Source organism: Ctenocephalides felis, unplaced genomic scaffold, assembly GCF_003426905.1.
Source record: "Ctenocephalides felis isolate EL2017-DRISC unplaced genomic scaffold, ASM342690v1 CF-g0.4_SCAFFOLD_01170, whole genome shotgun sequence".
Lineage (NCBI taxonomy): Eukaryota > Metazoa > Arthropoda > Insecta > Siphonaptera > Pulicidae > Ctenocephalides > Ctenocephalides felis.
Genome location: NW_020537324.1, coordinates 68,181,463 through 68,195,156, shown reverse-complemented (window position 1 = coordinate 68,195,156; position 13,694 = coordinate 68,181,463). Strand labels below are relative to the sequence as shown.

Here is a 13,694-nt window from a genome sequence, read left to right as displayed (position 1 = left end):
AAATAACTATAAAAGATTTTCATTTTCCATTGAAGATATTTTAATTATTAATGCATGTCTAATAGATTTCGTTATAGCATCGAACTGTAAATGATGCTCATTTATTTTTATGTAAAAAATTATTCGAATATTGTAAATGATATAATAAATTTAATATTTTGCATTTCGTTTCCAGATAGGCAATTAATGAAGTTGTAAATAATGCTTGTAATAATATATTTATAAAGGAATTGTAAATAATGATCATATATTTTTATATAAGAATTAATTCAAAAAAATGTAAATCATATAAATTTTATTTTTGCCTTTTGGTTTCCAAATGAGTTTATGGAATGAATTTAACGAATCATAAAAGGTTTCTTTCTAAAACAATTTTTTTAATTTTACTGCGTATCTATTAGATTCCAATGCAGAATTGAACTGTAAATAATGCTCATATATTTTATGTAAAAATTATTTTGAAAAAATGTAAATCATATAAATTTTATTTTTGCCTTTTGGTTTCCAAATGAGTTTATCGAATGAATTTAACGAATCATAAAAAGTTTCTTTCTAAAACAATTTTTTTAATTTTACTGCGTATCTATTAGATTCCAATGCAGAATTGAACTGTAAATAATGCTCATATATTTTTGTGTAAAAAATTATTTGAAAAATGTAAATGACAGACACTCAGAATAGCTGCCAAATTGAGGAACCATTATATAACCAAATAATTTTCATTTTTATTACCGTATTGCTTTCGTTTAGACCAATATCTGTAATTACTGACCAGTTTAGTTGTCGTTTGTGTTGCTAGTGTTCCGAAGAAGAAGAAGAGTTTTTAGCGAGCGACTCCATCGATATGCCTCCTGGTGGTGCATCAGACGGTTTTGCATTTGATCTCGTTGTCGTAGGCGACGACCAGCCTTTTGATGTGCGACAGTTTGTGATGCAAGTACTGGTAACGGTTCAGTTTGGCCGTATGCCGAGAGTCCTGCAAATGCTGATTGTACTCGGTCACGATTTGCCGTTTGATATCCTGAAATAGGAAAAAAACATTATAATGAACTAAAAACTGTATGCTATTTGGTTTATCGCTTCGATTGCTTTACACTTTTGCTATGGATTGCTTTCCGCAAAGAAAACACTGCTATACGAGCCAGCGAGCCGCGCAGTAGCACTACTAAGCAGACCAGGCATAAAAACATATTAGAAGATTTTCCTATTATTATCAATAAAAATTACACTTCTACAGAACTAAAAATTATCACTTATTAGTGTTGCATGGCATCGTGCCTTAAAACAAATTGCTGGAACTTCCCGTTTCGAAAACTAAATTATTGAAAAAACTTTGCAAAATTTTGAAAAAAATTGACTTTTTTTGAAAAATTTAAACAGTTTATTAAGCAATCGCTCTGCATAGCTGAGTTGGAGTCGAAATATCAAAGCGCGTAAGCGCCGCGTAGTCATCTAACGTAACATTGGTGCGAAACCTATATAAATGTACACAAAATTTGTTTTTATTATTATAATCTTTATAAAATATCTCATAATACGATGTACATATGTCTAATGTTCATTTTTTACCAACAAATGGTATCATTTATTACTTTTTTTATTGGATCTCCGGAGACGCAGGACAAGTAAAATGCTTTTTGAATTATTTAAATCGGACGCTCGGATCGGACCGGATTAAACGGCTAGACCTGCCTTTGCCAAAATCTAATCAGCACGTCTCCTTATCAGCAGGAATCGAATATTTTTTGAATTATTCAAGTGGTTGGTCCATGTTCGCAAAATCGTTGACGAAAATTTGTATCCGCACATACACACACACGCACACACATTACACACACACTTACATCCATTTTTTTACGTTCAGAAACCTCTGAAACGTAAAAATATACAAACATTTTTATTTCCGAAAGTCGACACAATCAATGTTTACAGTCGACACTCGTACTTAAATAAATATAGCCAATATTACCTTGTACTCTTGCGAATCCGGCTGGACACTTCTGAGTCTTTCTTCTAACGCAACGAATCTTTGTGAAACCTGGTCTACAGCATTGTGCAGATCACGATATTCATCATAGTTCTCGTCGAACTCTCGTTTGTACTTCCTACGCTGATCTATTGACTGAATTCGGGTATATTCACTATGAAGATAGAAAAAAAAGATTAGCAATCGTTATGATAAAGGAATTTGATTGATTCTGAAATGCTGAATTTTTACCTAGAGAAATCAAATTGCGTTGGTTCGCAATCGTTGGACTTCTGAGAATGCTCCGTGTTGTCCGAAAGACGTTCTGAAAGAGTTGAAGGACTATTGCTGTTCGTGACACCGCTCGATTGAGTATTTATATTCCCGTTGCCTGCGCTCGGCGATGACTTCGAGTACTGGAAAAAAATAACAACATTAACTACCTGTTTACACATTAAAAGCATGATTTATTCCAAACGTTTTGAGAAGTGATGTGCCAAGTCAAATCAGGCGATTCGAACCATTTGAGAGACACTTCACTCGTTTTAAATACATTTGTCTTCAAAATAATATAAAAGTCGCCAGGCCATAACAAAATTAAATTTTCCATTATCAACTCACCATCTTATTCCGTTTCTTGTCATCGTTTTTGCTGTTGGCTTGCCTGTCCGCGGCCTGATATCCGCCATTAGAATATTGATTCTCCGCACTCCTATCGTACCCCAGACCCACGGTCTTGGGATCTCTAATCACACCAAAACTTAAACTATTATTACTAGTATCACTGTAGTGTTGCATAGGTTTTTTGACGTTATTGTTACTGCTGCTGCGGCCGTTCGCCATCTGAGGTTCGAGGTTTTCGTCATCACCGCCGCCATTTTGCGACGCAACGCCATTCGACGACGAATGAAAGCCATTATTCACATTACTATTGTTACTGTTGCCACTATTACCGGCACTGATGAAACTACTACTTAAAGGATTGCTACGTATATCTTCCCTCGATCGAGGATTCATATTGCTACTCTCACGGGAATCGGTCACGTTTCTCCTGAAAAAAAAATTAATGAAATAGATCAAATATTTTGGCACATCAGTCACATTTCTCCTGAAAGAATATCGAAATAGATTAAATAATTTGGCACAAAAGTTGAATTCATTCCTGCAGTCTTTAATATAATGGACCGATTCTGCCGCACAAAAGACCAATGTTATGCCAAGACCATGTTACGCCCCAGCTTCCATACATTATGCTACTGAATCATACTGAATACTGTCAAAGTGTTATGTATTTACTGTGCATTCAGGCGTTTCACACATAAAATGCAACGTCACTCGTCTGTCATGAAACTGAGTCAGAAAGACCCGGTTATCTAAGATCTTTTTTTTACAATTGTGCGGTTTCTAGGTTAGGTTTTCTATCTGATAACCTGAGAAAAACGCCAGACTGCACAGCAACCACATGGATTTTGTCAATATTTAGAACGAATTAGTATGGAAAGTTCTCTTTAACATAGCCTTGCCATAACATTGACACTGCCATGGCGTCAGAATCGGTCCATAAGTTAGTACATCAATAACCAACGTACTTATATTCACTCAAATTGTGCAGTAATCTTCTATATATATATAAAGATAAGTCGGGTTTTCCTTCCTGACAAAATAACTCTAGAACGCACGAATCGATTTCGACAATTTTGCATTCGTTGGAAAGGTCTCGGGCTCCGCAAGGTTTATAGCTAAGAAAATTAGTGGTGCATGGCATCGTGCCCTAATGCAAATTGCTGGAACTTCACGCACCGTAATTAAAAATTCGAGTAATGACATTAGTGAGAATTATCAGAATTATGCTTGGTTAAGTCAACGAACAATTCTTGCCGCAAAGTATAATGATGTACAAGTACTGAATTTCACCATTCAATAAAAAATTGCTGGCGATTTGGTTTGACTTCAAACTATTGCAATTTCCAGTTCGCCTTGCGTTCGCAATAACAAGTCGCAGGGCCAATCGCGGGATAAATTTCAAATAGATTATGTATTTAGAAAATCATTTTCACATGGGCAGTTATACGTTGCCAGTTCACGAGTTGGAAAACCATCCGCTTTGTTTGTATTAACGTCAGACCAAAAACAAAAAATGTGGTTTACCAAAGATCACTTCCATGAAACGGATAATTTGCCCAAACGGATTCACTTTCATTTACTTAGAGAAGTTCAACTAAAAAACACTTCATTTTTGTAATCGAAATAAATTCATTACTGTTGTATAATAAAATCAAATTTTTTCTTTTCAAATATAAAACAAACAAAAAATCCGTCATCTTTCTCACGAAACCATCTGGTGGCGAAACGGAGTTCGTCGGGTTTGCTAGTCGATATATATATATATACAAACCCCGTATTCTACGGCAGTAAACTGTATTACAAATTATTTCTTTTTCCTCACCTGTATCCGTTCTCCGTCACAGCTCCCGCCAACTTGTTTCCATACCCGTTTCCGTTCTCCGAAGGCGGCGGAGATGGCCTGTTGTACAGCGACCCGGGGTTGATGCCATTGTTGTTGTTCTCGGAGGTGATCGGCGGCTTTCTGAAGTGCGATATACGCTGCTTCTTCGGCGCCACACCTCCGTCCCAGACGCCTCCTCCAGTGTCATAGGCGCCACCTGGATGATGGTCCCGGAGCGAGGATGCCTGTCGCTTTCCGGGACCACCGCCATTGCCGCTTATGGCCTGAGGCGGCGAGCCCGCGTGTGTCGAAGACGGACTCTGACCGCTGCCCGACGAACCGCCGTCGCTGCTCGTCGGAGGGGTCAGGTTCTGAGGTTTCCGCCTGGGGGAAAAGACACATCAATCAATTTACGTTATATGCACACATTGACTAGAAATTGTTAGGTGTAAATGTCGAAGAATTTTGTAGACAAGACATGAAAATAATTTTGGTAGAGCAGAGGTTAGATGTCCGCGAGTTTATAAGTGTATCATCATGATCTCGAGAATAAGTAAGGTGTAGAATTTTTTAACGATACAAAATTTGCGAGAGCAAAGCTTGGATGTCTGCGAGTTTATGGGTGTACCATCATTATCACAAGAATGAGTAAAGTGTAGATTTTTTTAACGATACTATTTTAAAGTAGAGGGCAACGGATCAGTAACTAGCTATCGCCTTTAATCGAACGACATCGCAACCACGAGATAAAATGTCAGATTGTCAAATTTTTAACAAAAGTATTTTTATTAGTAGTTTTTATTAGATCTCTTTTTTTAACTGGATACTATGGTCAAGTAGTGGGACGGCTTTGCTAAATTGCTTTTTGGATAGTAGGTAATAAACAGTAAATTGCCATAGGGATAACTGACTTAAAATTTTGTTCTTAGCAACGAAATATCAAAAAATCTCGGGAAAATTATATAAACACACTTAACCATTTATATACCATTTTTTTCAGGTAAAGTGTAATAAATTCATGTAGTAAAGAGTAGATTTTTTTAACAATACTATTTTGAAGTAGAGGGCAAATGATCAATAACCAGCCGTCTTAAATCAGGCGATATCGTACCCATGAGATCAAAGGTCAGATAGTCAAATTTTTAACAAAAGTATTTTTATTACTAGTTTTTATTAGATCTTTTTTTAACTGGATACTATGATCAAGTCATGGAATGGCTTTGCTAAATTGCTTTTTGGATAGTAGGTAATGAACAATAAATTCATGAAGCTACCTGAAATTTAGCCATGCCTATTCAATAAATTTATCAAGCAAATAACACTTGAGAAGCAGTTCTGTCTCACGATTAATCTCTGATTTGTTCCTGTTGTTAGTTTTTTTTCGATTTGAGCGGTGTTATTTAGTTTACGACACCTGAATAGAATTTTTAAGTATACGCTATTTAATTGTTTTATAAAGTTTGTTGTTACTTTTAAGTAAAATTCAACATTTTTTTTTGTATATAACCTCTAGCATAGCTTAGATAAGGTTGTAATAAAAAGGATGACCCAAACCTTCACACTGGCAAGTTGTTACCAAAAAGAAAATAGTAAATAAAAAGGTAAAATAAGTTGAAAAAGGATATTTTAAAAAAGATAAATTAAATTGATGGTGATACTAACTCCAATGATAAATTGTTATGACTTTGAATTTCTCTGATCTTTGTAGAAAATATGCCAATGAAATATTTATTTTAAATAGAATTTGCACTTATCTTGCTAGAAATAATTGTATTTCAAGAAACAATGAATTATAATAGATCAAACAGAGATAATTACGAAAACAAGATTTATGATACTAGTCAGAGTTGCTATATATTTTTTTATGTTAATAAGATTGTAACTAATATAGTATTATTCCGTAAAACCTCTTCAAAATTAGAAATAAAATGGAGAATCTTTTTGGCCTCTGGCTGTCCCTACCTACCCTGTCTATAGGGTAAAAAGACTAGGTTACCATTTTTTTAACAATAGCAAAAAACGCATTTTTACAATGATAAATCAGCTGAAAATTTTATAGAGCGTAGTTCGATAGTTGTTATTTGATGTGTGCAATTTTTTGTGATATAGTTTATTTGGTTTTAAGCTAAATTAGACCTTTGTGCCTCGGAAAATATTTAGAAAGTGATATAAAAACTTACATTGTAAGGATAATAATCAGTATTATATGTATTTGTAGTGTATTATATTTTTAAACATGAAAACTATATTTATTTATTAATAAAATATAATTAAAAAAATTGTCTCACGATGAAACAATCTATAAAAAAAATTTAAGTTGGGCTATGAATATTATTCGACGCATATGTCTATTACATTTGTAATTCATATTTTATTAAGTTCGCACACTTTATTCGTTCCCAAACTAATTATTTTTACGAAAGTTCTAATTAAACGTTATAAAACTTTCATTGCACGCATCTATAGTTTTATTTCTTGGTTATTACACTGACCGTTTCATCAAAGCTCGTTCGTCCATGGTATAAAATGGCCAATCGTCATGAACATCGTTCCAAATATTCCTACGTAAGTGATAAGTATTATCTCGCATAGTAGATATCTGCTTCAACACAGTGGCTATGCAGTTTTTCTCCCGTTCTTTGATACCTTCTACAAAATTTAAAAAAAATTTAATTAACTTTTGAAAACGATCCGTGGTTTTTGTGTATCATAATACCCAGTAATAACCAAATACTTACCTTGATTAATTCTAGAGTATAATTCAGGCTTTTTATACGGCCTCAAAGCCAGCAGATGTATCAGGCGCTCCCTGAAAAATATGCTGTTACAGTGGTGTATATTATTTGGTAATAGCATAATAATTGAACTAGCAAACGACGAGTAAACAAGAATGTATCATCGATACATACCTAGAAACTGGGACGATGGAGTATTGGAAGGGCAGGTTTTAAGATAAAAATTGACAAATATATTTGTAACACTAACTTGATAGGCCTTCGCATGACGTCCGATTTGGGCGCATTAGACGCATTCGTCCTGCCGACATGTGATACCCTGCCGTTTTTAGCATTCCCCGATCCGTTGATGCCATTATTGGATTCTCCAGAGACACCATTTGATCCCAGCCCTTGTTGCTGGCCGAGTACTCCGAGTGGAGATGGTCTCGACCCAACATTAGCAGATACTGGAGGAGGTGAAGATCCTGGCGGTTGCCGGCTATTGTGATTGCTAGGATGTCTCGAGATACCATTGGTCACGGATGATGGCTGATTGTGAAGGGGATGAACCATCGTCAGAGGTTTCATCGAGTTCATAGGCCGGTGAGGTAATTGTTTTACTTTTACCTTGCGACCAATATCTGTTTGATCGGGCTTAATCTCGCGGGTACTGAAAGAATAATTATATCTTATTAATAAAAATAGTCAACATACTACAGTTTTACTTCTTGTCTATTTAAGGACAGCTGTGAGAATTACTACATTTATTAAAAAATATTACGAAAGTGTTTGGAATTTAGGTGAAGTATAATGAAACAAAGCGCAACTATTAAAAATAACGCAAAAGAAATATTTCATTGAAGCGGGCATCCTAGTGTAGAAATTCAAAAAAATCGATTTTTTGTATTTCATATTTTCAAAGTTTAAACATATAAGAATATGGGTACGAGAAGGTTTTTGAAAATTTGAATTATTTTCGGAGATATAGGCATTTTACTGATTCGGTCTCCAAACTGGTTTGGCAGGTTCTAATCGGACAAAAGGCATTAGGAAGTCATTAGACTAATTTAAGACAGTTTGTCGTCAGATGAATTATTAATTCGATGTATAGGTTCAGAAACTCAGAACAATAATGAATCTCTAAACTCGTTGATTTTGATTTTCGAGCCGAAACATATTCATTCCCGATCTCGGGTATTTGAAAAGCAACATTTATTGCTGTTTGCATATTAAATTAAGATTTCTTTCCGATTTTAAAAATGATGACCCCTATGGTAATGCAAATTGGGCCAGAAACTCACTCATTTGCTGTAATACGAGACAATGCCCGGAATGAACGATCTGAAATACGTACATCCAACCTCCAAAGGAGGCTAGAATTGCCCGATTTGAAGAGAGAAATGCAGAAAATAGTTTTTTTGAAGTAGAAGAAGGTCCGATGCATGAAGCAGGAATGGCAGAATAAAAGAAGTATGACATATCATTTTATGACTTTGACAGAAAAAAACTTCACGCGAAACTTAAAATGCGTTTTTCTCAGAACAGACTTTTTCAGTACTGTTGACACGATTTCTCGAGTTCTACTCGACCGATTCACTTGAAATGTTCAGAGAGTCTTGTTTATGGACCTATCTGTAGCCCGCCAAATTCTAATTTTTACTATATTTAAAAAATTCTAGATACTTAAAAAACAGTAAAGAAAGACTTTTTTCAAACAGTCGCCAATTTGTAAAAAAAAATTTTTACTCATCGCTAGTTCGGGCGATTGCGAAATCATTGTAGATTAGTAATCTTTTTATTTCTTTTATTTCAGATAGCTAGGAGGGCTGAAATCATGTCAAGACTGAGGTGCCAATTTTTGAGATCACCCACGCCAGTTTCTTCAATTTTCAACTTTTTTTTAAATTTTTGTATTTTATTTTAATAATATTAATAAACAGGTGGTAATAAAATTGATAGTAAAAACATTCATTGCTTTCTTTTACGACACTTTAAAAATGACCTAAAATTCATCGCTCTACACTAGAATACCCCCTTAATTGAGACTGAATATTATATAGATAAGTAAATACAATAAGTAAATAGATCATCCTCTTCCCTACCATTTATTCTTCTGGTTCTCCTCGGCAACCGCCATGCGATGCCTTGTCGCCTCGTAGACGTCTTCGTTGGCGTGGATGCGCATTTTGCGAGCGAGCGCCCCCAGGGAATCGAGCCTGTCCGCGCGCCTTTGCACGCACTCGAAACTTCCCTGGGGGCCCTCGATGTCCGCATTTGAAGACAACGTGAAGGAAAACGTGACTTGCTGCTGCTGCTGCTGCCCGTTGCCGTTGGCGCCGGTAGAAGGCGAAGAACCGGCGCCCCTGAATGACTGTGGTGCTGATGGAATGGATAAATGCTGAAAGAAGATAAAAGAAATATATTAGTTGATTGAATTATTTTTGATATTGGAGAATTGAAATTTATTAAATTATGTAATCAGATTGCAACTATCTGGAGACTTTTTGAAATGTGGTGCTGGACATGAATGGAGAAGATGAAGTGGACAGATAAGATGACCAAATGAAGAAAGAATCCTACTGAGCAGTGATTCGGACCCATTCTGCAAATAGAGTGCCTTCTACACAAAGTCGCCGAAGGTAAAATACAAGGACAAAAGGATTGGGAAAAAGAAGAATGTAGATGATTGTTGACTTACGCAAGAAGAGGTAGACTTAGGACCAGGAAGCTTGGAAGCAGAAGTTTGGAAAAAAATGCATGAAGGTGAATGTATGTAAGTAATAAAATGGCAATGAAATTAATGAACAAGAGAAGAAAAGGTTTTTGTTCGCGCCAAAATAGACGTGACAACGTCGCATTAATTTTAGCAGCGAAAGAATTGCATCTTACAGCGATGCATGGACATTTGCGACTCAAGATCGGCAATAAAATGACCCTCTAGGTACCTGAAGGCACACAGGCATAGTCTAGACCAGGTCGCGAAACTATCAACATCAAAAACTCAAATATCATCAAATACTCAAATACTATACAAATACCATAAAACCAATGTCAATTTTACTGTCTAAAATAAATTAGTGTAAATCTTCTTGTTATTAATCAATCTTTACAATTTAAAACGGTTGATAAAGCCACAAATTCTATCTGGTCCTTCAGCTTTACATTTCAACAAAAAACAGTAATCATTAACTTGTAGTGCTCTCACAATATGGATCTGCCTTCTATTTAATATTAGAATCCAAACTTAAATACTTTAGATCAATCAATCTGATTATAATCATCATTGATGATTTGATTGATGATTCATCAAGTAATATTACCTTTGCAAAAAATTGAAAGCCCAATAAAATCAAGACACAAAATGAGAATCTTAAGTGAATGTAGATCAAAACTTAATACTCTATAAAATATTTGGTAACACGATACGTAGATGCCAGCGAAAGCCATAGAACAAAGATGACATAACGTTGTAATCGAAGTAAGGTACATTTTGGTGATTCAATACTCATTTCTAACATAAAAAACATCTTACAGCAACTAAAAGAGATGGATGTCACGTAAAATATTGTACAGATCAAATTTCATTGTAAGTCAATAATAAGTCCAATGGAAACTGATACTGTGAGGGTAAAAGTCGGGGATAACGATGAAATTTGAACTAGGAAAATTTAATTGATTATTAGAAAATCAGAGATAATTGATGTTTCAATTCTACCATCGAATTTTCTAATGATGAATTTGTATATGCAGTCACTTTAGAATATTGGATCACCTTCTTAATTTAGAGTCAATAAACTGTAAACTTAAAAATAAATGTGAAGATTCTTTTGATAAAACTATCAAGTAGGGCTCCCTCACATATGAAATTCAACACTAATTCTTATATTACTTTATAAATATTCAAACAGTATTTATCTCTATAATGTATGTCCATTTTTAGTTCCGTGTAATAGTGATCAATCATTCTGTAGGGCAAGTCAAGTTGTTTGTATTTTAACATCGAATACGAGAAGATGATAGTAATCTGTCTACTGCAAATGTTAAAGATTGAATGAAGTCCATACACTCTGTTTTATAATGTGAATTGTGTACTCTCTCAAATATTTGCACGGATATCTTGCTTATACTATCAAGTAACAGTAATGAACGATATATGAAAAATAAATGACGGACGTCCCATGTTTGTACATATTTGATTTGAAAAGCATGCGGGAGTTTTGCAGAAAATGAAATGTGACATTAAATAATTATCAAATTACATGTAATCATTTAATAAACCACGTGAGATGTTTTTTCACTTGAATGCTTCGTTTTATAATCGCGTGCGTTTGATAGAAATAAATTAATGATTGACAGATTGAAGTGAGAAGTCTTATCTTCGTGTCAGTATCTTTATCGAATAAAATGTTTCTAGGTGATATTATAAAATGTGTCTTTGAACTTGCGCTACTTATGGAGATAAATATGCTATTTAACCAGTTAACTGTGATTGACCAAAATACTCGTCATAAAGAAGTAGCAGAATTTTGGTGTATTGCAAAATAGACCCATGTTTTTCATCCGATATCTCACCAACGCAACTTACTTCGTAGTTGACGAATATACACGCCATAAGCTTTATTTGGACGACACAGAACTGGTTAAAAAACGTAGTATTAACGTAATAATTGGATTATAAATTTCAATTGAATTTTGTAAATATATGTTTTCAATTCTTTAATCCCAAGTCAATCAACATATAAAATTAAGACTTCAGCAAGTACAAGTACAAGTACATACGATTAAAACTGATTTGCAATTTACATATATTACTATAAATTCTGAGCAAGACAGACTAATAACCAAAGAGATTCTATGCAGATTTAAATATTATCAACCTACAACGTTTTTAAATATATGGTTTATGAAAGTACTAATTAAATAATTATTGCTAAATAATTGGAATACTATTATTACCTGCATATTGTTTGTTCACGTTATATTCACAATAAATAGTACGTGAGACCAATATGCACTTATCACAAACTCTTTAAGATGAAATCCTAATTGGAATAACGGTCTCATCAATCATGAAAACAATTATTTTTCATTATGTGTTTTTACTGTGAAAACACGATATATAAGTGTAACATTTTATATATTTTGATTTCTATATTGTATAGAACCGTTTATGCGTCATGTAGCAATTTCTTTCAGATGAAAATGTGATTCTTCGGCACTTCTCGATACTCAATGCTTTTCCTGCATATTATATGGTTACATTTGGAAATATAAGCACGTGCCCGTCGATAAGTATATACAAGAAAAACTTTTCCTTTTGCCTTTAAGATGGAAAATATACACGGCACGTATGTAAATTTCCCGCGCCGAGAAAAAATATGAAAACATCGGGAGTTATTTATATTTTATTTGGGTTGTGCTATACAGAAATTGAATATATACAATTAATGTTATCACAATATTGAATTAAAATTCTTATTGCACGCATATAGTGGAAACAAAAGAAGCAAAACATATATTGGAATAAAAAGACTACTTATGTAAGATCAACGACCTGATCGCCCACGTAAAACGATTCCCTATTTTCCGCGAAACTCTATTCTTCGTACATTGACACCCTTAATTTGATATTATATAGTATACTATTGAATAAACAGCATTGATTTATAAATATATCTATGTATATAAATAATAGTTTACTTTGCAAACACTGGATAATCATAATTTTTCAATTTTGTAAATTAAACCCATATTTTTCATCCGATATCTTACTTTGTGATAGACGAATATACGTGTCATCTGTTCGGACGCATTTTCGTTTTATTATATTGGCCATGAAGGTGACAATCTTCATGGCATTGAGCTTTTACACGGGATGGTTGCTACCCCTGGTAGACGGGGTAGCGTAGAGTTTTTGAACTAATTGTTCACTTCTAAAAAAAGTTCGCGAAATAACATGTTTAATAAATAACCAATAAATATATCTTCTTTCATTATAACTTATATTAGTGACAATCAGTGATTGTGATAAGAACTGCAACAAATACATACAAATTCAAAACAAATCGGTGTTTAATACAGTCCATAGCTACATGGGTTAAATTATAACCCAAAAACCTGAGTTATCGAAGGAAAGTTTTAATAAATTCTATAACTACGTAACGGACATACATTAACACTTTCTGATAGATAAATATACTCGCCAGTTTTGTGTCGATTCGGACGATCGGTTAATATTTTGTTATATATTGAAATAGTTTTTTGAAAAAAAAATTAAGATCTACGATGAGCAATAAGAACCAGCAAATGCATTTATATTTGTTGGCATTTTGTAACAATTGTCGTCCGTACATTTTCATTCGCATAACTTTGTTCAATATTTGCATATGTTAGATGCAAACCAATGGTATCTATCTAAAGTTACACAGCTCAGCAGTATTTTGAAAACCCATTTTGCATTAATGCTTGATTGACGCAATCTAGCAACCATGTGAGAAGCGAGATATTCTATGAAGATGCGCCGCCGGTTTACGGAAAAGCTTCTATACATACTACTGTGCAAACG

The 13,694-nt window shown here is 34.1% G+C and overlaps 1 protein-coding gene across 1 annotated transcript in view; it reads right to left on the bottom strand.

Moving 5' to 3' along the window:
* Nucleotides 1-498: 498 nt before the first annotated feature.
* Nucleotides 499-13,694, bottom strand: part of LOC113366418 (RNA polymerase II elongation factor Ell) — a 229,826-nt gene continuing 216,630 nt past the window's right edge. The window contains exons 3-11 of the mRNA XM_026608015.1: nt 9,232-9,527; nt 7,398-7,799; nt 7,151-7,221; nt 6,905-7,061; nt 4,413-4,796; nt 2,588-3,017; nt 2,219-2,382; nt 1,970-2,141; nt 499-1,021 (exon numbers count right to left, since the gene is read on the bottom strand). Of these exons, the coding sequence (XP_026463800.1) occupies nt 863-1,021; nt 1,970-2,141; nt 2,219-2,382; nt 2,588-3,017; nt 4,413-4,796; nt 6,905-7,061; nt 7,151-7,221; nt 7,398-7,799; nt 9,232-9,527 (2,235 nt within the window). The 3' untranslated portion in view covers nt 499-862. The remainder of the gene's footprint in view (nt 1,022-1,969; nt 2,142-2,218; nt 2,383-2,587; nt 3,018-4,412; nt 4,797-6,904; nt 7,062-7,150; nt 7,222-7,397; nt 7,800-9,231; nt 9,528-13,694) is intronic.